Raw genomic sequence first — 23,807 nt, forward strand, 5'->3', positions numbered from 1 at the left:
TCCCCTGTTATGGGCATTAAATTGCACAGTGAATGGACAAGCTCTTTTAAGTGAGAGAAGGGGCTGTCAGAGGCTGTAGGGCTGGGTGTCTGGGGCAGCTCAGGTTGCTTGTCCCAAAGGTGGTGACAGCGGCTCGGTACCTCTCCAAGGGCAACGAGCAGCACCCAGACCAAGATGGGCAGATAATCACACCAATAGTCACACGGGGAACAACGCCAATGCCCCAGACACAGTTAAACTGTGATACAGCTCCAGGGTGCTTACCTAGCAGCCACTAGAATATTAATAGTGATTTGGAGTACCAGAAGGAAATACTCATGATTTAACATTAAGAGGGAGAAAACAGGATTCAGAACTATATCTACATCATGCTTTGAACTTTATCTAAATGATGTGTACAAATAAAACTATAAAGAAATATACTAAAATGCTATTAGGAAGCTATCTTTGGATAGTCAATTAACCAGCAGTTTTAAATTTTCTTCCTGTTTTTCTATATTTTTCAAAATTCCAATAATTCATATGTTTTATTTTTATAATGAAGATGGGTCAAGTAGGCTACAGCTAGTTACTGAAGAAAAATCCTAAGTAGGAGAGGTTCAGCAAGCAGAATAAAGACTTAGGTGGAGGGAGGGAGGATTCAAGCAAGACAGACACATAGACCAGGACAGCTGTGAGAATGTCCCAGGCTCTCCTGGATTTGTATTTAACCCCCCTGGCCAAGGCACCTGTTAAGGAAACCTTGGGTGGGTCATGCTTCCTCCCACCTCAGTTCCTCCAAATACAGGTGAGAGGTGGGGGACATGGAAGGGATGCTCTTCCTTGAGTGGGAAAAGCTCTGGAGCTTGATCTCCACTCTGCCCCTGATTCACGGAGGGCCTCAGGTGCACACTGGTGGAACAGGGGCCCGGGCCACACTGGAGGGCACCCAGGGTCCTCTGCCCCACCTTCTAAGTGTGCCAGGCTCACAGTTGCTGCTGAGTGGGCTCCCAAGCCTGGGCTGAAGAATAGGTGTGAGGAAGGAGACAGTGTGGGCACACCTGTCCCAGCCAGGCATGTTCCCCGTCTGGTGGCTGCTTCAGGGGATTGCAAAACCCTCGCCACTCTGCCCCATCCAGTGCCTCACAGCTTGATCTACCAGGTGAGGAGAGAGGGAGGGAGGGAACTGCCAGGGGCCAGGAGCAATGCTGGGGGTTGGAGAGGAGTTCTCAGCTATCACCCCATCTCACAGGCTGGAGGAAGAGAAGTGATGTAACAGAGGTCCCCCAAATCGATGAGTGCCAGAGTGGAGAATGTGCCCACATGACTACCATGCCAGGTTGCCTGGATCAGACCCGGTAACCATTATTCTAACATTATTCTAAGACCCAGGTGAGTTGCGGGGAAGAATGGGAGTGATGATGGGGGAGAGGGCGGCAAGTTGTCCCAAAAAGAAAAGAAAGGGGTTGGGACCTCGGCCCCCCTAGCGGCCTGTCCTCCAGCAACGTGCCCCCACCTTACCAACACACTCCTGCCTGCCTGAGAGCCTTTCATCACATCCTTTCCTGAAAACCTTGCAGCTGCACTGCCCCAGGAGAAAGCCCGCAAGGCCCTGCGGACCCTGGGCTGTGACAGCTCATCTCCCGGAACCTTAGCCCAGCTCCGAGAGCTCTCACGGGACAGCATGGCTCCTCAGTCAAAGCTCTACCTCTGGTCAGCTGGGCCCGATGCTCACCTCGCAGGACCCCGGAGTAGGCGGCTATGAGGGTCTTCATGGCGAAGCCGGTGCAGTCAGGGCTCCGCGTGAAGCCGCCTGACCCCGCGCCCCTGGCCCGTGCCCCCGCCGCCTGGGCCAGGGCTTCGCGCCGAGCACGGGAGCGCGGGGGCGGCTACGGCCCGGTGAGCGGGGGGTGGGCGGCCAGACGAGTCCGAGCGGCGGCCGAAATTGGAGCCTTGGCCACGGCCACGGCCACGGCCACTGCGCCCGTGGCTCGGAGCGCGGCACTTTGTAACCTCATAAGGGGGCGGGGCCGACGCGGTAGGGGCGGGGTCGGCCGTTCCAACCTCTGCCGCACCAGCTCCGTTGGGATCGGGGAGCGCCGGGCTCGGCTTGGCGCGGGAGGGCTGCTCGGAGGCCCCTGCTCGGCGCGGGTGGGCGGCCCGCGAAGCGGAGTCCTCCTTGCAAGGGGCTGCCTGGTTATTCCTGCCGCTCCCTCCGCCCGCCCCTCGCCGCACCCCCGCGGCGGTTGGTGCAGCCCGCCAGCAGGAACTTGGGCCTGGAACCCCGGCATGGGCAGGACAGGCGGGGGCGGGCGTGGGTTTGTGTTTTCCTTTGGGCAGGGCCTCGCCTTGGCTACAGATGCTGAGTTCCCGCCTCTAACTGGTGATTGTATCGGGCTTAGGTAGGGGTGGGCTCCTGAAGCCCTCAGGCTGCCTCTACTTTGCCATCTGTTTCTGTAGAAACTTAACAGAGAATCTATACACTCTTGAGTGCTGGGAACCCAAACCAGTCAGTCTCGGCCCTGCCCTGGGGGTGCTCACGTTAGTGAGATGCAGCCATAGGGATGTTGGCAGCAATGCTAGGGCAAGAGAGAAACCTCTGGCTATAGACCAAGAGGAGAGAGGTCCTTTCCTTGGGCTGCGGGCCGGCGGGCTGGGTGCACTTCCCAGAGAGATTAGTGCACAGCAGAGCTGGAATCAGAAAGACCCGGAGCCCAGTTCTGGCCCTCCCTTTGTTGAACCTCAGTTTCCAAATCTGTACAATGGGAACAGTAACACTTATTTTGTGACGTGTTTTGAGAACTAAATGAGGTAAAGTGAAAATGTAGCCTAGTATAGTGCCAGGCACATAGAAAGTGTTCCAAAATTATTTTCATTGCCCTTTGATGAGTAGTTTTGTAGACGATGGAGGCTGTAGGGGTAAGGCATAAAGTCTTAGAAAAGGCAGCATGTTTGGGGCAGGGTTAGGGCACCTGCAGTGGCTGGAGCCCAGGCAGCTGTGGGAAATGAGGCTGGGACTAGATCTTAGGAAGGTTCTTGACTGCCACTCTTGAGACATTAGGGGGGGTAGCTTTGAGTAGGGAAATGACAGTGGTCACCTATGTTTTTAAGAATCCTCCAGCCATAGTGTGGGGAGAGGCTAGAGGCTTGAGGGCAGTGAGGAGCCTGCTGGAGGGACCCAGGTGAGAGAGAATGATCCCTGAGCTCGGATGGTGGTGGAAGGATGGAAAGAAGGCCTGGTCTGGAGAAAAGTGCAGGAGGAGGTGAGATCTACTGGAATGTGGTGGAATGAATTATTGGATGTGGAGGATAAAGGGAGATGTGTGGGCAACAAGCATGTGAGTGAAGAGACGGATTCCTTAGGGACAGCTTGAGCAAGCTGGGTGTGGGCTCACGGCGTAAGAGGAGAGGGAGTCTCTGCCGTTGAGGTCTTTACCATCTCTTCTTGTCAGAAGTCACAGTTCCAGGGAAGCATGTGACAAATGCCACTGATGGGACCTAACAACAGTGCCATTTGTTCAACCCACTCAAGGCCATAGGAGTAAACCTTGAGAAAAAGTTATGGAGCCCCAAGGCGTGAGTTGGCTAAGAGTAGAAGGAAAAGCATTTCAGGTAGAGAGACCAGCATGTGGTGAGGCTCTGATGCTGAAAAGAGCTTGGTGCCTTTTAGGAAACTGAGGTAAAGCTAGCGGCTTCCAGGTTTGCAGGGGACATAGGGGTCTGGTATGTGCAAAGGCTGGGAGGTTGGGACAGGTGTGATGTATTTCTGGGGAAAGAGCAGTGCAGCAAGGTGGATGCCGTAGGTGCCGTGAATTCTTCAGTCCTCTCCCCAGAGGTGTTTTGGGTCCCCTTAGAAGCAAGACTCCTACTGGCCTGGAAGGACACCAAGTCAGTGTGTGGCTTGTGCCTGCTCCAGAAGGGTCTCCTGTGGAGGAGGCCTGGGGCTAGAACTCATGGCCCACCCACTCCCCTCATAGTATGATCTAAGGGGCAGAGCTTGGGCTGGGAGGCAGGAGGCCTGCGTTCTGGCCTTTCCTGTCCCATTGACTTGCAGTGTTGGGCAAGTCATCTTCCCAGCCCAGGTTTTAGTTTCTGCATCATGAAGTGGAGGTGATGGTTCTTATCCCACATTTGAGGAGCAAATGAAACCACAGTATGTAGAAGGGTGTCACCACTGTGCTATGAAAGTAAGCTACTGAAATGGTAAGACTTTGGATCAAGACCAAGGCCCCTTTGAAACATTCAGATCCCAGGTTCATCTACTTCAGCACATTTTTCCTGTGTACCTTCCTGGGCCCGGCTCTCATTGGGACACAGAAGGTAATCAGACATAGTCCTTGCCTTTGAGGAGCCCCAACCCAGAGATAGTGTCCCCAAATCAGTGGTTGCAGCAAGACAGCCAGGCTATGGTGCAGTGAAATGTGGGAGGCTGTGCCGAGTTCAGTCCTTTCCTCTGAGCTGTCACCGTCTGCAGTGTCTGCCTCTCCCGTGGGCCAGGAGCTATCCCAGGATCAGCAGGAACTTCATCACTCTGTGCCCCAGTGCAGGCCTGGCTCAGATCTGTGGCCCAGTTAACAGTGGGCTGACCAGTGAATGAGTACAACAGAGTCATGGACAAAGTGCTATGGGGGAGTACCAAGGAGGGAATGGTAGTTGAGAAGGTTGAGAGATGATGACATTTGCTGCTGGACCTGAGATGAAGAGTAGGATTCTGCCCAGCAGAAAGGAAGAAGAAGGCCTTCAGGCAGAGGCTACAGCCTGGGCAGAGGCCTGGAGGTGGGAACCGTGAGAACCCTGATATTCCAGCTGGAGGAAGGATGCTGGAAGAGAGATGCAGGCAGGGGCGGAGCAGGAGATCAGGCTGGAGAGGGTGACTGGACCAGATCTGAGGGGCCTTGTAATCCCACCTGGGCTTCATCCTGTGGGACGGGACCAAAGGAGGGGTATGACCAGAGCACCTTGATTAGATTGGAGGGTTAGAAAGATCAGGTGGGTGGGTGGTTTGGTGGTGTGAGGGCTTGGGATGGGGCAATAACACCTAGACCCAATTTGGGCCTTTCTCACACACATGGGAATATTCACCAAAGGATGCTGAGGCAAGTCCAAGGGCTGAGAGGGGCACTCGCTTCCTTCTGGGTCACCTCACAGAGTGACAACTCCCTCCCGTTGGTCCCCAGCTGCCATGCCCAGGGCTCCTGCTTAAACAGCTTGGTCCACTTTGGCTTGGATGGAAAACCAGACCCAGAGTTAGAGTAACCCAGAGAGGATGTTTCTTGGCAGCTTTCTGTGTCCTGGGATGACTGTTCTTTCCTGCACGAGGTGAGTATGGGGAGCTCAATGCAGGCATTGACTTCTCCTGGCCCCTCCCCACTCATTCCAGCACCCCTCTATTCCCATCCTAATGCACCGCTCTGCTGTTCCTGCCGGTGTGTGGGCAGGACGGCTCCAGGACCTGGGTCACCTTTCCTTCATCATTTCCCAACCCAGTGCTTTTCCCAAGCGCTTTGGCCAAACCCCAGATGGAGAGGCCAGATCAAGCCACCAAGCTGGGTTTGACCAGGGTGGGCTTCCCCAAAGGTGGCACGTCCCAACGCCCCCTTCAGTCAGGAAGGTTGTGCTGCCATTAGGAATTATGGCTGCAGTTTTATGGTTTGTGAGGGGTTGGATACTGGCACCTCTGAGACCCCTAACAGTGATGGCAGCCTCAGCCCCTCCACTGCACGGAGGAGGACATGAGTGGCCGGTCTGCAAGGCAGAGAGTACACCTGTCCTAAGACAGGCACAGGGCAAAAGGCAGAAACAAACAATTACAAGCAATCTGCTCCATGCAGGCCCTGGCCTGTGTGAGCTCACCCAATCCACGTAGCCACCCTGCCAGGAATGATTACCACCCCGCTTTGCGAATGAGGTACAGATAAAGGGAGGTACAGATAAAGGGAGTTGTCCAAGATGAGACAGTGATTAAGTAGCGAAGCTGGGATTCACATCCAAGTGTTCCTGAGCCACAAGTCTATGTGCTTTCTCTGCTTTACAAGGCTGGGGTGGGATGGGGGAGACGGGGAGTTCCTAACACTGAAACTGCTTGACAAAAGGAAATTCCCATCCTTTTCCTCCTTTAAGCTTGTCTCATAGCCCTGTGAGGTTGTTGCCATTTTGTAGTTTGGAAAATTGAGGCTCAGAGACCCAAAGAGCTTGCCAGATGTCAATGCTGGGGCTGGGATTTGAACCAGTTCTCATAGCCCAAGGCTAGGTCTTGTCTGGGTCAAACTCATTCCTGGTGCTGGGCTCACTTAGAGGGTTGGAGGACAGAGGTGATGGCAAGGAGAGAGGGGCTTGGTATGGCTCTGCAGTGCCACATGTCACCCACCTCCTCCTTCCCCATCCAGGAATTTGCCAGACAGGGCTGCTTTGGGGTGCGGAACTCCCTCCCTCCCGGGACTCTCTCCCTCCCTTCTGAATCTCTACTGTCCCCCATCTGAATGATTTCACCACGTGTTGCTTGTTCATCGGGGCCAGATGGTGTACAGTCTCAGGTGCCAGGCTGAGGAGTCTGCACTTTATCCTCAGAGAAATGGGGAGCCATAAAGGGTTTTAGCAGGGATGACATAAGGTCAGTTTGGGCTTTAGAAGGATCACTGTCCAGGTAAGAACACCTTCAGTGTCACCTCCATGGCACCCTTCCTGACTACCTCTGCCCTGTATTAGCCAGAGACCCCACAGGAAACAACATAGCTGTAGTTGGGTAATTTGAGGAAATTTTAATACAAAGGCTGTTTGCAAAGGTGTAGGCAGGATATAGGGAAAAATTGAAGAGATGGTGCAGTACCCCAAGGCCAGTGACATTTTGGGGGCATGTGGCCTGAAAGGCAAAGGGAGGAGGCTAGCTGGAGTGGGTGGTGTGTGGAGAGGGCTGCCTGATGGAAGCTGTGGCACAGACAGCCCATAGTGACCTAGCAAGGTCACTCTCTGTCCCTCCCTCACTCCCATCTTCTGCCAGGACTTCCCAATGGCCAGAAGGTAAAGGAGCCCAATGACACAGTCTATACAGAGAATCCAGGCAGAGTTTAGGGTAGAGAAAGGTGGAGAGTGAGTCTGGAGGGTAATGGCCGTAGGAGGACCCTCTCCATCTCTGTGTCCCCATCAGACCCCTAGCTTCTTTCTTTCAGAGCATCTATAACTCTGAGTGTCTACACACATGTCCTGCAGAGAAGAAGCTACTTGAGGGCAAAGGTAGAATCAGTGTGCTCTCTGTGTCTCAGTGCCCAGCACGGGGCCTGGCTCACAGGAGGGACTTGGCTAATGTTGGAAGGAAGGAAGGAGGAAGGAGGCAGGGGAGGAGAGAGGGAGGAAGGAAGGGAGAGGTGATGAGGATGGAGACTGAACTAAAGTAGTGGTGGGTAAAATGTAAGAAGGGAAGGCTGGAGAGATGCTGAGGCCTTAGAATCTCTAGGACTTGGTGACATGGAGGTAAGGCTGAAGCACAAAGAGATGATTGAAGATAACTTCAGGTTTCAGACAAGAACCCGGGAGCACTGACCTCCAGCACTAATGCCTGACCTAGGGGTGCGGGCTCAGTAGTGGCCTTTGGCCCTGTCTTATGGGACAGGTCTGGCCGACTGGAGAGGAATAGGCCTGAGACACTTGGGAACCAGCCTTCAGAACAATCCCTGCCCCATTTTAACATATTTTTGTTGCAATACCTACAGAAAGTGCCCCTTGCGTCATTCCATCTGTAAGTTTTTTACTTAACTCTCCCAGGACCTTTCCCCTGCAGGGAAGGGACAGGGAGTAAATCTTCCCTCACACTGAGAGCTTCTCGTGTGTGCTTTGTTTTCCATCCCTCCCTCTTGCTCACCTTTCTGGAGACCCTCCTAGCCCTGTGCTGATCTGGGGGCGCAGTCCTTACTCTCTGGGAGCCTGCATTCTGGGGGAAGAAACAGACACATTAAAAGACAATTACTATGTGTGGTGATGGATGTTAACTAGACTCATTGTGGTGATGATCTCACAATATACATATATCAAATCATCATGCTGTACACCTGAAACAAATATTATATATATATTTTTTGGCTGTGTTGGTTCTTCATTGCTGCCCGCGGGCTTTCTCTAGTTGTGGCGAGCGGGGGCTACTCTTTGTTGTGATGCACAGGCCTCTCATTGCGGTGGCTTCTCTTGTTGCGGAGCACAGGCCCTAAGCTCATGGGCTTCGGTAGTTGTGGCACGCGGGCTTAGTAGCTGTGGCTCACGGGCTTAGTTGCTCTGCAGCATGTGGGATCTTCCCAGACCAGGGCTCGAACCCGTGTCCCCTGCATTGGCAGGCGGATTCCTTACCACTGAGCCACCACGGAAGCCCACAAATATTATATGTTAATTATATTTTTTAAAAAGACAATGACTTTTCAGCAGTAGTTTTCCCAGCTTTCCTTAGCAGTGAAATCTTTTCTTCAAATGCAACCTTGTTCAGAAGCCCAAAAGGTGACACAGATAACATGTGATTGTTACATACTGTGTTCAGGCCTCAGTATCCCTGTGCTCCATTCAGATGGGAATAAGTAAAGTATCTCTTTCCTAGGGTTGTTGTAAGGGCTAAAAGAATGAAAGAAGTGCCCAGCACAGGGCCTAGCATCTACTACTTGACAAATGTTATCAATAGAAGAGTTATGATTGAAAACAGAAATTGGGAGGCCAGATTTACCGGGAGATGGGGCAACCTATCCAACAGGATTTGAACAAACATAATGGGGGAGGGAAGGGTAAAATGTCCCAAGTAACCAGTGAAACTGGAGGACACTAGGAATGACAAAGAGACAGGCATCCCAGCACGGAGATGAAAACATACCCAGAGGAAAACCACAATGTGAGTGAGGGTCCCAGAGAGCAGAGGCCCAGTAATAGTAGCCTCAGTCAGAGGAAACTGGAAATGTGGTGTGTTTGATTTAGCTTATCTTTCTAAGCAAAGCCCAGTGCAGGCACGGAGATGGGTGAGACTCAACCCTGCTCTCAGGGAACTTGCAATCCAGGGAGGCACTCTGGGCACAAATGACTGCAATCCAGGGAGGAAGTTGGAGGGGGGGGTCAATGAAAGGGGGTTCTTGGTAAATCAGGAACAACTTCCTGGAGGAGGGTGCAGTCACTCAGGGCCAGATCTACCAAAATACACCACTATGCTACACTCCGCTGCAGTGGTTCTCAAACTTTCCTGTAAATCAGAATCACCTGGAGTTACAGATTGCCAACAAACACATGAAAGGATGCTCAACATCACTAATCATTAGAGAAATGCAAATCAAAACTACAGTGAGGTATCACCTCACACCAGTCAGAATGGCCATCATCAAAAAATCTACCAACAATAAATGCTGGACAGGGTGTGGAGAAAAGGGAACCCTCTTGCACTGTTGGTGGGAATGTAAATTGATACAGCCACTATGGAGAACAGTATGGAGGTTCCTTAAAAAACTACAAATAGAACTACCATATGACCCAGCAATCCCACTACTGGGCAAATACTCTGAGAAAACCATAATTCAAAAAAGTCATGTACCAAAATGTTCATTGCAGCTCTATTTACAATAGCCAGGACATGGAAGCAACCTAAGTGTCCATCAACAGATGAATGGATAAAGAAGATGTGGCACATATATACAATGGAATATTACTCAGCCATGAAAAGAAACAAAACTGAGTTATTTGTAGTGAGGTGGATGGACCCAGATTCTGTCATACAGAGTGAAGTAAGTCAGAAAGAGAAAAACAAATACCGTATGCTAACACATATATATGGAATCTAAAAAAAAAATAGTTCTGAAGAACCTAGGGGCAGGACAGGAATAAAGATGCAGATGTAGAGAATGGACTTGAGGACATGGGGAGGGGGAAGGGTAAGATGGGATGAAGTTAGAGAGTGGCATGGACATATATACACTACCAAATGTAAAATAGATAGCTAGTGGGAAGCAGCCACATAACACAGGAAGATCAGCTCGGTGCTTTGTGACCACCTAGAGGGGTGGGATAGGGAGGGTGGGAGGGAGATGCAAGAGGGAAGAGATATGGGGATATATGTATATGTATAGCTGATTCACTTTGTTATAAAGCAGAAACTAACACACCATTTTAAAGCAATTATACTCCAATAAAGATGTAAAAAAAAAAAAAAGAAAAAATAATCACCTGGAGGACTGGTCCCACCCCCAGAATTTCTGATTCATTAGGTCTGGGGTGGGGCTGAGAATTTGCATTTCTAACAAGTTCCTGGGTGGACGCTGAAGCTGCTGCTTTGAAGCCCACTTTTGGAGAATCACTGTTGAACTGCTTTGCACTGAGGCGATGACAGTGCATCTCAGAGAAACTGCAGGAGGAATCTGTAGTCTCTGTGGGGTGATGGGAAGTGATGTTCAGCGGGAGAAGCATAGGGAGAGACTGGAGGTAGGGTCGAGCAGTCGTTATCTTTTCAAAAGGAGAAGTAGCAGCTTTCATGAACTACAGCAGGTAGTAACAGGTGCTAAACTTCAGTGAGTATTGTCTGCCAGTTCTGGTTTCAGGTATATTACATGTGTGGATTTATTGAAGCCTCAAAACAACCCTGTGGTTTTACAGTTGAAGAAATGGAGGCACAAAGGTTTAAAAACTTGCCCAGGATCACACAGCTAGTAAGAGGCAGAGCCAGGGTTTAAGTCCAGGTATTCTGGCTTCAGAGCCTATGCTCTATAATAGCTGCGAAGTCCTGGCTGGTTCTGAGGTCAATGGTATAAACCACATACTTTAAAGGGTGGCCCTGGAGAGAAGGAAGCATTGGTTATCAGGAGCTGAGGTTGAGTTATCAAGGAGTGATATTCATGCACCAGTTCCCTCTCCAGTGGCTTCACTAAAGTCCCAAGCGGGGCCAGGCCTAGGCCCTTGGGTGCAGCCTAGTTCATGAGCAGGAGGATGACCAGAGTGCACCGGGCCAGGGAAGAGTAGCTGTTCCAGATGGGAGCTAATCCTAGGGTGAGGTATCCTGGCAACTCCAGGCTCCACTCTCAGCCTGGCATTGTGGGGCTTTAAAATCAGCAACCCGCACAAGGATTTTGACACAGAACCTGCAGGAGACAAAGAAGGATGGAAAGCAAATCTTCTACCTGATAAGCAAGATTAGAAGACCCTGAAAGTCTGCAGAAGCGGGTTGAATCTGACAGGATGATGTTGAAGAGGAAGAAGTACAGTCAGGAATTGACCAAATGCACCTCAGCTGCTTTCTTTGGTATTCTTGGCCTCCCCCAGGATTTTAGGTTTGGTGGGTCGTGAAACTGAGTAGCGCTGGGATTTCTGATTGGGCTGACGCTCTGTGGAAGGATGCACATATTTATAGGCACGTTTAGAATCATACACACATATACCTCTGTCCTCAACAAGCAGGACACCGTTCTCTCCATCCCTGCCGCCCTGGCAGAGACAGCTGTACTAGACTCTTGACTGGCCTCCCATCTCCAGCCTTGTGCTCCACACTGACCCCTGAAATGATCTTTGGGAAACACTGTCTAGCCATTTTCTCCCTTGGCTCCCATAGCTCTTAGGATGAGGCCCAAGCTCCTTAATTTGGCATGCAAGACCTCACATGATCACAGCCCTGCCACCCTCCCCAGCCTCCCTCCACTCTTCTCCCCACTGCCTCTCTCTGATATGGATTCAGTTCTCTGGTTACATCATGTCACTTGCTGTGTCCTTGAATGTGCTTTTCCACCTCTGGCTCTTTGCTCACACTGTGCTCTTGGACTGAAGTGTCCTTCCTCCAGCCTTTCTTTTTCCACACCCTGCCCATCCTTCCTGTCTATGCATCTTCCTCCAAGAAGCCTTCTTTACAAACTCACTTGTTAAAAACTTTCACTTAAACTTTAACACTGGGACCTGGGCTGGGAATTTGAAGGTATATAGGGCAGAGTCCCTGCCTTCTGAAACTTCATAGCTTGAGAAGTGCATAGTTTAGAGAAGCATACATTTTGGAGAAACAGTTTATAGAACAGTTTATCTGTCTAAATTCCTCCTCTTGTCTCAGGCAGAGACAAGGCTGATCCAAAGGTTGCAGCACGTAGCACGATACCTTGTACAGGGAAGATATCACAAAGAATGTATTGATTTCCTTAAGGGCAAGTACTGGATCTTATTCATCTCATTGTCCACTCCCTGCCTCTGCAATCATGTGCACTCTGGGCACTTGAAAAATATATTGTGGGATCCAGTATCGCATCTCATGTTACCCAGTATAATTGTCACCATTCATTCATTCATTCATACATTCAATACATTTATCATATACATGCTCTTTGCCAAGACTTGTGTAAATACTGGGGATACAATGGTGAGGAGACCCAGCTGCTGCCATTCTGTAGCTTTTGTAGTTCAAGGTCAAAATGAGAAGAAGAAATACATCCTTTAGGAAAGAGACCAGAGACTGATATGAATTTAGCATTGACCTTGTGCTTAAGACTGTACGTGCATCCTGTTATTTAACCTTCACAACCCTGGAGGTATGAGTTCACAAGAACCTTAAAATATGGATGAAGAAACTGAGGCTTAGAGAGATGATATCTAGTTAGAGGAAGAGATGGGACTGGAATCCTAGTCAGTCTGATGCCAAAGCCCTTGCTTGTTTTAATTCACCTCGGCTTGGATGGAAGGGAGGGAGAAAGGGAAGGAGGGAGAGAGAGAGAAGCTGAACACAGGTTTTTAACCACCCTTTCAGTTCTGTATTGGGATGGTGCTGTCGAAGTACCTTCGGTGGAAGGAAAGCCTAAATCTGGGGATTTTCCAACACTGCCATTGGGCAATCCCCAGAATTCAGTCACGATTGTTACATCTTGTCTACCTGCTATCAGGAAAGAGGCTCAGACCTGAAATAAACTTAGAGGAATTTGAACCCAGGCAGCTAGCTCAGTGTGACCTCTATCAGGCCAATCCTCTTGGGTCTGGAGGCTTGTTCTTTATAGAAGTTTGAGCACTCTGTGATCCACACTTTCCCTCTTGTCTGCCAAGTCACAGTATTATACCAGGCACCAATGAGGAAGAAATAGCTTAGCCATTCTGAGAGCCTTCCATTAGGACACTTCAGCTAAGGTATAGAATATGTTGGCACAAAGTTGTTCATAATTGTCCCTCATTATGTTTTTAATATCTGTAGGAGCTGTAGTGATGTCTCGTTTTCACTCTGGATATTGGTAATTTGTGTCTTCATTCTTTTCCTCTTGACCAGTGTGACTAGAGGTTTATTAATTTTATTTGTTTGCCTAATAACAATCTTTGGTTTCAATGATTTTCTCTATCTGTTTATAATTTTATTTGTTTCTGCTCTTATCTTTATTATTTCCATTCATTGACTTGCTTCAGTTATAATTTGCCCTTCTTTTTCTTAAGCTTAGGCCATTGATTCCAAGTCTTTCTTATTTTCTAATACAAACATTTTAATACTATAAATTTTCCTCTACAAACTGTTCTACCTGCATCCCATAAAGTTTGATATGTTGTGTTTTTAATCTCACCGAGTTCAAAATATTTAAAAATTTCCTTTATAATTTCTTTTTGACCCACTGCTTTTTTAGAAGCGTATTGTTTTCAAATATTTGGGGATTTTTCAGATATCTTTTTGTTTTGAATTTCTAGTTTGATTCCTTTTTGTTTAGAAAACATACTTTATGTGATTTCAATTCTTTTAAATTTGTTGAGGTTTATTTCATGGGTAGAATGTGGCAATATGGTCTGTCTTGGCAAATATATATATATTTCAAATCTTTAATATGCACTTAAAAAGAGTGCTTATTCTGCTGATATTGTGTACAGTGTTCTAGAAATGTTAGATTAGGCCTTTTGATATTATTATTTGGGTCTTCTATATTCTTGTGATTTTCTGGCTACTTGTTTTATCAATTATTGAATGGAAAGAGGAAATCTGAAATCTCTGACTATAGTTGTGGATTTATCTATTTTTCCTTTCAATTGTATCAGGTTTTGCTTCACATATTTTGATGAACTGTTATAGGCTTAGTATATGTATTTAAGATTATAATGTCTTTTTGATAAATTGGCTCCCTTATCATTATATAATATCTCTCCCTATTCTTGGTAATATTCCTTGTTCTTAAATCTATTTTGTCTGATATTAATATAGATACCCTAACTTCCTTTTATTAGTGTTTGCATGGGATAATTTTTTCCATCTCTTTTTAACATATATATGTTTTTATATATAAGGTGAGGTTCTCATAGACAGCATATCATTGGGTCTTTTTTATTTTTTATTTTTTTTGGTTTGACAATCTCTGTCTTTTAAGTGGGTGTTTAGATCTTTCACAACTATTATAATTATAGATGTGGCTGGATCTGAACCTACTGTCTTGCTAGATGCTTTCTGTTTTTTGCCATCTGGTCTTGTATCCTTTTTTCCTCTTTTTATGCCTGATTTGGAATTAATTTAGTATTTTACTATGATTCCATTTTATTCTACTACTTGGTTATTGATTATACCTCTTTGAAATATTTTTAGTGGTTGATCTAGGGTTTTTATAAGCATCTCCTAGTTTTTGCTGGAATGCCAATCATTATGTGCAGAAAAAGAGAAGAAACTGTGGTAAATAGAATTTATGCCTGAAAGTACTCATGCCTCCTTTTCTCTCAGACAGTTAGTCTATTGGAGTCAATCTAGTCAGGAGCTGAGCTGGATTTGGTTCTTGTTGCTTCTTTCATTGTCTTGAAGGCATCATAGGTTTCAAATGTTTCCAGTGGTTGACTGATGTTAGCTTGTGCCTCGAGTGGAGTCTAGGGTGTCAGAGGGTTCTTCTCAGTCCCCTCCCTCCCTCCCTCCCTCCCTCCCTCCCTCTCTCTCTTCCTTCCTTCCTTCCTCCTTTCCTCCCTCCCTCCCTCCCTTTTTCTTTCTCTTCTTCTTTTTTAAATCTTACTTGGAGAGATTTAGGGCCAACTTCTTTAATATTTATTTATTTTTGGCTGCGTTGGCTCTTAGTTGAGGCATGCAGGATTTTCGTTGTGGCATGCAGGATCCTCTGCTGTGGCATGCAGGCTCTTCACTGCAGTGCATGGGCTTCTCTCTAGCTGTGGCCCGCATGCTCAGTAGTTGTGGCATGTAGGCTTAATTGCCCCGTGGCATGTGTGATCCTAGTTCCCTGACCAGGGATAGAACCCATGTCCCTTGCGTTGGAAGGTGGATTCTTAACCACTGGACAACCAGGGAAGTCCTTTCTTTCTTCCTTCCTTCCTTCCTTCCTTCCTTCCTTCCTTCCTTCCTTCCTTCCTTCCTTCCTTCCTTCCTTTCTTTCTTTCTTTCTTTCTTTCTTTCTTTCTTTCTTTCTTTCTTTCTTTCTTTCTTTTTTCCGTCTTTCTATAGCTTTATTGATATATAATTCACATACCATACAATTCATCATTTAAAGTGTACAATTCAATGGATTTTAGTATCTTCACAGAGTTTCACAACCATCACCACAGTCAATTTTAGAACATTTCGTGACTTCAAAAACAAAAGCAAAAACAAAAACAAAAACCCTGTGTCAGGGTAACTAGAGGGAAGGGAGAATAGGTATAGAGTTTCTGTTTCTGTTTGGGGGATGATGAACTTCTGGAACTAGGAACTTGTGTTGGTTGTACAACACTGTGAATATACTTAATGCCACTGAACTGTGCACCTTAAAATGGTTACAGCGGTAAATTTTATGTGTATTTTACCACAATTAAAGGTTTTTTTTTAAGGAATCCTGTACCTCCCCAATCCCCCATCCCTCCAAACCCTAAGCAACAACTTCTCTAGTTTTCACACCTATATATTTGCCTATTCTGGACATTTCATATAAATGGAACCATATAATACATGCCATTTTGTGTTTGGCTTCTTTCACTTAGCTTGTTTGTAAGGATCATCCTTGCTATAAATTGAATATTTTTATACTCTCAAAATTCATATGTTGAAAACCTATTGCCCAAGATGATAGTGTTAGGAGGTGAGCCCTTTGGGAAATGCTTAGGTCAAAAGGGTAGCCCTCATGATTGGAATTAGTGTCCTTATAAAAGAGACCCCAGAGAACTAGCTCATCCCTTCCGCCATGTGAAGACACAGCAAGAAGTCAACAGTCTGCAACCTGGAAGGTGACCCTCACAAGAACCTGACCATGCTGGGACCATGATCTTGGATTTTCAGCCTCCAGAGCTGTGAGAAATAAATTTCTGTTGTATAGAAGCTACCCAGTCTGTGATATTTTTTATAACAAACTGAATGGACTAAAACAATCCTTTTTGGACCATGTATCAGTACGTTTTTATGATCAAATAACATTTATTGTATGGGTACTATATTTTGTTTACCCATTCATCAACTGATGGACATATGGGTTATTTCCACCTCTTGGCTATTATGAATAATTCTGTTATCAACATTTATGTATAATTTTTTGCATAAACATATATTTTCATTTCTCTTGGTTTATACCTGGGGGGGGGGATTGCTGAGTCAAATGGTAACTCTATGTTTAACTTTTTGAAGTATTGCCAGACTGTTTTTTAAAGTGCCTGCCCCACTTTACATTCCTGCCAGCAGTCATTGAAGTTTCCAATTTCTTCACATCCTTGTCAACGCTTGTTATATTTTGACTTTATTTTTTTTGGGGGGGTACGCAGGCCTCTCACTGTTGTGGCCTCTCCCACTGCGGAGCACAGGCCCAGGGGCCACGGCTCACAGGCCCAGTCGCTCCGCAGCATGTGGGATCCTCCCAGACCAGGGCACGAACCCATGTCCCCTGCATCGGCAGGCGGACCTTCAACCACTGCGCCACCAGGGAAGCCCTATTTTGACTTTTTATTCTAGTGGGTGCCCATCCTGGTGGGTGTGAAGTGTTATATCATTGTGGTTTTGATTTGTATTTCCCTGATGACTAATGATGTTGAGAACTTTCTAATATGCTTATTGGCCATTTTTGTATCTTATTTGGAGAAATGTCTGTTTCAGTCCCTGGCCCATTTTTAATTGTGCAGTCTTTTTGCTATTGAGTTATAAGATTCTTTACAGACATTACATATTGTAGACATGAGTCTGTTATCAGATATATGCTTTATAAATATTTTCTCCTATTCTATGGGTTGTCTTTTCAATTTCTTGTTAGTGTCCTTTCAAGCACAAATTTTAAAATTTTGATGAAGTATTTCCCAGGGCTTTTGCCCCACTCTCAGTTTTCCATAGTCCCTGTACTCCTATGCCACAGGGACATCTCTCTCCATGCTCGTCTCTCCCCTGGGTGGTCGACTGTTGCTGGCTTGTTACACTGTGATAGGGTCATGGTGGGCACAGTGGATTCTCAACTTGAAGGTTCAGCTGAGTCTTGAGCAGTCTCCATATGCCTTGGTCATGGACATAGGGCTTTCTCAGCATTTCTGAATCTCTTCCCCATGGCAACTATTTGCTACCTTATATCTATGGTTCGTCTTGGGTGGGAAAGGGTTTCTTGCCCCTCCCCCAGTGGTACCCACCTCTGCTTGGTACCAGTGCAGGATCCTGGGCTGGAGACAGTTTCCTGTGCCCCCTACCCTCAAGGGGAGAGGGAGGTTTTCTATCCTCTCTTTAACAACAGTGGATCTTGGACTGTGTCCTAGGGGCAGTGAGAAATTTCCCTACTTCTCTCCCAAGAAATAGATGATTTTGCTTTTATTCCTCCCTCAGAGGTAACGTAATTTTGCCTGGGTCCTCGGAACAAAGTGATTTTATGTCCCTTACCAGAGATTTAAGGTTTTGCTTTGTAGAGAAGAGGGTCAGAACAAGAGATTGGGGTGCTTTGACTGTGCAGAATGGTGGAGGGCAGGTCTCTGTGGTGCCCCATGCAATCTTCCTGTGAGGGAGTGATGGTGGAGGCCTGTGGCTAAGAGCTTGATGTCAGTCTGACTCCCCTGTACCTGAGGTTCTCAGTTCTTTCCACCTGACATGCTGGGCCCATTAGACCTTTAAGAATTCATTAGGGGCTATCTGATTTCCTCTATTCCACTTGTACGGGGGCGCCTTTCTTCTGACTACTGACAAGGTGAACTTGTTCCTGTGTTCTCTCTGGGAGGGTTTGCCCATAAACTCCCAGCAGAAGACCTCAAGCATGACGTCTGGAGCAGAAGTGAATGGTGTTCCACTGAGATTCACTCATGACTGTGGAGATACATGTCAGAGCCTGAGGGTCAGGTACCCCTCTTATATGACCTTGAACAAACTCCTTCAGACTTCCTGATGTGCAGGGCAGCCCATAGAAGGGTGAAGGTGGGATGTCCAGATCAGATTACCCCACATGGCAGTGTGATCCTAGGCAAGTTACTCAGCATTTCTGTGCCTCAGTTACCTCATCTGTCCAATGTGAATAATAATAAACCTACCTCATAGGAATGATGTGAAGACTAAATGAGCCCATACAAAGCTTTCATCATGATGCCTGGAGCAGGACATGAGCTACTATCATCATCAGTAGTAGCAATGTAGTAATAGCAGTAGTAGTGGAGTTACTGTACTAATAGTAGTATTTCTATTCCTATTTCTATTATTCTTGATGGTCTCTAGGGTTCCTTCCAGTACTATTTGAACAATATGGAACTATTTGGGACAATATGAAATATTTACTCTTTTATTTTATTTTATTTTTAAAATTTTATTTATTTATTTATTTACTGGCTGCATTGGGTCTTTGCTGCTGCGTGTGGGCTTTCTCTAGTTGCAGCAAGTCGGGGGCTACTCTTCATTGCGGTGTGCGGGCTTCTCATTGCGGTGGCTTCTCTTGTTGCAGAGCGTGGGCTCTAGGTGCACAGGCTTCAGTAGTTGTGACTCGTGAGCTCTAGAGCGCAGGCTCAGTAGTTGTGGCGCACGGGCTTAGTTGCTCTGCGGCATGTGGGATCTTCCCGGACCAGGGCTGGAACCTGTGTCTCCTCCATTGGCAGGTGGATTCTTAACCACTGCGCCACCAGGGAAGTCCCTACTCATTTATTTTAATAAGATACTCTGGTAGGCCAGGTAATATAATACTCACCTGAGAAGGGGAGGGCAGGCTTCCGTTTGCTGTGTGACCTTTGCTCAGTCCCTGGCCAACTCTGGACCATAATGTTCTTCTGTAGAGAGCAGGTTGAACTGACAGGATGGGGCTGTTGGAATCTGTATCAGGTGCAGGGTGGGAGGGAATCCAGAGGCAGATGTGGAGCTGTCAGCCCACAGAGATGGTCATGCCCATTCCTCTAAATTATAAATCACAGAAGACAGTAATCAGAGCCCTCCTATTCCCAGAGCACTTTAATCAGCAAAGTTCACTCATATTCATTATCTTATTTAATTATGACAAGGGCCACTTGAGCTGTGTGTGTCGGGGATTGTTGGACCCAAATTGACAGTTAGCAGAGTGAGATCCAAAGAGGGCCTGGGATGAGGCTAAGGTCACCCAGTGAGAATGTAGTAGAGCTGGGCTGGATCCCAGGATCCAGACTCCTTGTGCAGGGCTCTTCCTCAGCCCAGGCAGTGGGGTGCCAGCACCCCTACATTTCCGCAGCAGCCTGTGGCTCCCTCTGTGGTAAGGTGTGTGGGATCTTTATTAAAGAGATCACACCACCAAACCCAATCCTTGCACAGATTATTTAAAAAAGAGAGACATGGCAGTGGGGGTAATGAGGAATTTTTATTTAAAGGGTACAGAGTTTCAGTTTTGCAAGATGAAAAGGGTTCTATAGCTGGAGGGCAGTGCTGGTTGGAAAAATGTGAATGTACTTAATGCCACTGATCTGTACACATTAAAATGGTTTCGATGGGGAATTTTATGTTACTTATGTTTTACCATATTTTTAAAACTGAAATCTGACAAAATAAATACATTCTTTCACCTGAAGAAACAAAGTAAGCTAAGCCTGCATCACTTCTATTCATTTAGCAAATGGAAAGGAAACAGTTTGGCTGTGCCCTACAGCAGGCCATGTCAGATACACACACATCATCCCAAGCCAACTAGCCCACCTATCCTGAGGACCTACTGGGCCCCAGCCCTGGCCTGGAGCTCCTGGGGAATCTGTTTCTTCTTTGTGAACCCAGGGAGGCATTAGAGGCAGGGCCGATGGGACAGAAAGGAGGGGAACACTTTAAAATCTCCCTCCACCAGATGGTGTGCCCTTTGTGGGAAGTCCTCTGGTTTTCTGTTTTTGTTTGTTTGTTTGTTAATATTTATTTATTTATTCATTTTGGCTGCGTTGGGTCTTAGTTACAGCGCGTGGGATCATTGTTGCGGCATGAAGACTCTTAGTTGCAGCATGTGGACTCTTGTTGCCACATGAATGTGGGCTCTAGTTACCCGACCAGGGATCGAACCCAGGCCCTCTGCACTGGGAGCGCGGAGTCTTACCCACTGGACCACCAGGGAAGTCCCAGAAGTCCTCTGGTTTTACAAAGCAAGGGGGTTGTGTCAAGTCAGCAAGAACACATGGCCAAGTCAGTCACACAGCCCTGTTATGGTCCATAACACAAGCAAAAATAACCACCAGCCCCCAAAGCTTCCTCTGTGCAGGACTGCCAAGGGCTCCATGTGAGTTACCCTCTGTCATCCTCACAAGCCCTGAGGTCTGTCCTCGGGCATCTCCAGTGACACAAGGAGAAAATGAAGGTGCTGTGGAAATGAGCAGCTGCTTCGTTCATTCGGAGAGAGAGTGTCACACCCACAGATGGGTTTGCAGCTTGAATCTTGTGCTCTGAGGGTCATGTTCTCTGTTCTCCATTGCTGGCTTCACAGACGGGGACATTGAGCCCCTCGGAGCATCAGCTGACTCCCTAAAGTTACTCAGCCAGGCAATGGCAGAGGTGCCACTGCGATCAAGAATCCCACCTTCCCAGACTGGAGCCTTTTCTACCATATGAGGCCTCCTCTGAGGAAGGGAAGGTCTAGATTTTGTCAACTGGACCCCCATGTGCCTCCCAGTTGGGCCCCTTGAAGGCAGCGTGGGGAGGGGTGTTGGCAGAGCAGCTCTTGCCTCACTGACCCCACCGGGTACGATGTCTCTTTTCCTGCTTTCTGACCATGACTGCTTCATTCTCCAAGGGGAGGTGATGGTTTAAGGGGACACCCTGAGGAATGGGGGACCCAGCAGGCTCAGAAACATTCCTAACCCAGGGCTGTGCGGGGTGCTGCAGACGGGCTGGGGTCTACAGTAAAGATGGGGAGTTGGGGGGGGCTACAGCGAGGAGGGTAGGATGCAGCAGGCCAAGAGGAGCCTCTGGAGACACACGTCCCCTTGTGGGCTCATCATGCTCCTTGTTCAGCTGGGTTGCATGGAAGTAGTTGGGGTCAGTGTTTTCCAAGCCCAGCTCCCTGATTTAGGCCACGTCCCCCAGAGGCAGACCCTGACATAGGATAGGAGCGCAGTGAGCCTGGTTTGTTGAGGACATGCCCACGGGAGTTGGGGCAGCAGAGCGAGGAAGGGGAAGCAGCTAAGCAGGGTGTGATCCACACCAGGAGCAGCCTCAGCCCCATCTGGCAGGGCAGAAAAATTGATGCCCCAAGCGTGTTACCACTTAGAGCAAGGAGCTGGGCTTTCCTCAGTCAGTCTGGGCTCTGGGCTGCCTGGGTGCACGGGGCAGGAGGGCGGATGTGAACTCGCGGTGTTCCCCTACTCTGCGCATGGGACTGTGTCCTCAGCAGAGCCAGGAAACCCAGGAGAGGTGCAGGGGCAGGTGTTAGAAGGAAAGGTTGACAGAACCCGGAACGGGGAGCAGAGTCGTGGCGAAGGGAATCTGGTGGAGAACCAACTGTGTCTGCACACTACCCTCAAGTTCCCAGGTCTTTCCCAGCAGCTCTGGATGGACAGGAGAAGGGGTGAGGACACTGATGGTCTGGGAGCCTGAAGCTGCAGGTGAGTTGGAGCTTTGGAGTGAGATTGGAAGGTACAGCATCAGGGGAGTCCCAGGGAGCAGGATGTCACAGTTTGACAGAACTAAGGGTCTCAACTCTCCTCCAGCTTCTCGACTCCTGCTTTGCACATGCACGGAGTCACACACACACACACACAGGCACACTCAGACACATGAGCCAGGAACACACGTGTGAGTGTGTGAGGAGGTCAGGCACTGGTGCACACAGACGTGATAACACAGACTCACGCTCAGGCATGTGCCGACAATGATACGAGCCCAAATATGCGCACGGATCCACGCGAAGAAACATATCCATAGATTTTCACAATCCGTTTCATGTGCATATTCCAGAGTTCACTTCTGAAGCATGGACAGCCAGGTCCTTTTTATTCCTGGCTCTCTGGGGAGGGGTAGGTTGAGCATTAGGCAGGACCCAGGGCCAGGCTGGTTGCAGCTTTCACGGAAGAGTGACTTTTAGCTTGAATGGCCCAGATCACACAGTCCCACAGCCCAGGCTTATATCTGTCTGGGGTTGCTTCTGGAGGAGTTTTAAAAGTGTTGTGAGCTCAGCTGCTGCCTCCTGCCCAGTCCATGTCCTCAAGGTTCCACTCCCACATTTGACCCAGGCCTTAGTCCATCGAGAGGCAGGGGCCTCTCGCCCTCATTGCACAGATGAGGACCTGCAGTCATGGAAGGAATGAAATGGGGCTCCTGACAACATCAGTCCCCTGATGAAACTGCCCAGTTGGATTCTCTGACAGTCCCACTCCCTGACATGTAGCCAGCATCCTCCCCAAATGGCAGGAGCCAGAAGGAGCATGGCCAGTGGGAAGCAAGGGCCATCAGTGCAGACTCAAAGTGACCCTGGCTCTGAGGGGCACCCAGGCTGATGGAGGTCATAGATATTTAAAACTGCTCTGCTGAAAGGAATCAGGGGACTATGGAAGCCCAGAGGAGGCACCTGACAGCCTGGAGGGGGTGGGATCAGGGAAGGCTTTCTGGAGGAGGTGGTGTCTGAAAGGACTCCTGAAAGAGCAAGACGAATGACATTTGGGTAAAACGTCTTTCTGGCAGAGGAAACACCTTGTTGCAAAATGCTGGCGCTAGGGGAAGCTCGATGTCCTAGGGAACTGGCCGAAGCTCAGCAAGGCTGGAGGAGGGTAGGGAGCAGCTGGCAAGGAAGGCAGAGCCCACACTGCAAGGGCAGTAAGCCGGCCAAGGGGCTAGAGGTATCCTGAGAGCACAGAGAATCCACTGGGCAGTTTCATCAGGAGACTGATGTTGTCATACCTACACTGGGGAGGTCCTTCTGGCTCCAAAGTGCAGGGTGGATCTGGGGATGGCTTGAGACTGATTTGAGTGGAATGTAGGGCAGCCAATTAGTGGGGACTGATGGGGGTTTTGCAGGCCAAGAGGAAATGGAGGACTTTATGTAGTATTTATTTAACAAAAGATGAAAGAAATGTCCACAAAATTTTAATTGACAAAAATCAGAGTAAATAATTAAATACAGTTTTTTGTACTTCAGGTCTACTCTTGAGAAGGGCAGAATTTTTGGAGAATGACATTTCACCTAACTGGGGCTCAGTCAGCGTTCCCTGCAATCAAATGATGGCAGATGTTCATCTGTACAAGTCATTCTTAGCCCATAGGTCATTCAGACACAGAGTGTAGTTTGCTGACCCTGGTCTAGCCCAGTGGGCCTGGATGGAAGCAAGTGAGAAACAAGGATGCTCTCCCCTCCACCCACAATGGACCTCCAGCAGCCTGCCACTTCGTTGAGAGATGGCACTTCTTCCAGGGGGCTCAGTGAAAATCATCGTTGTTACTAAGAGAGGGACCAAGATTCTTTATCAATAGGAAGATACCACGAATGTGAAGGTCTGTAATCATCATATCTCAAAGTAAAGGGACCTCAGAGGTCCCTGCCCAACCCTCTTCCAAGGCA

The 23,807-nt window shown here is 48.1% G+C and overlaps 1 protein-coding gene across 1 annotated transcript in view; it reads right to left on the reverse strand.

Moving 5' to 3' along the window:
* Nucleotides 1-2,270, reverse strand: part of UVRAG (UV radiation resistance associated) — a 383,943-nt gene extending 381,673 nt beyond the window's left edge. Inside the window, 1 exon segment of the mRNA XM_059067816.2 lies at nt 1,715-2,270. Coding sequence (XP_058923799.1) covers nt 1,715-2,270 — 556 coding nt within the window.
* Between the last annotated feature and the right edge of the window lie 21,537 nt (nt 2,271-23,807).

The sequence above is a fragment of the Kogia breviceps genome, chromosome 7 (assembly GCF_026419965.1).
Source record: "Kogia breviceps isolate mKogBre1 chromosome 7, mKogBre1 haplotype 1, whole genome shotgun sequence".
NCBI classification, from domain to species: domain Eukaryota; kingdom Metazoa; phylum Chordata; class Mammalia; order Artiodactyla; family Physeteridae; genus Kogia; species Kogia breviceps.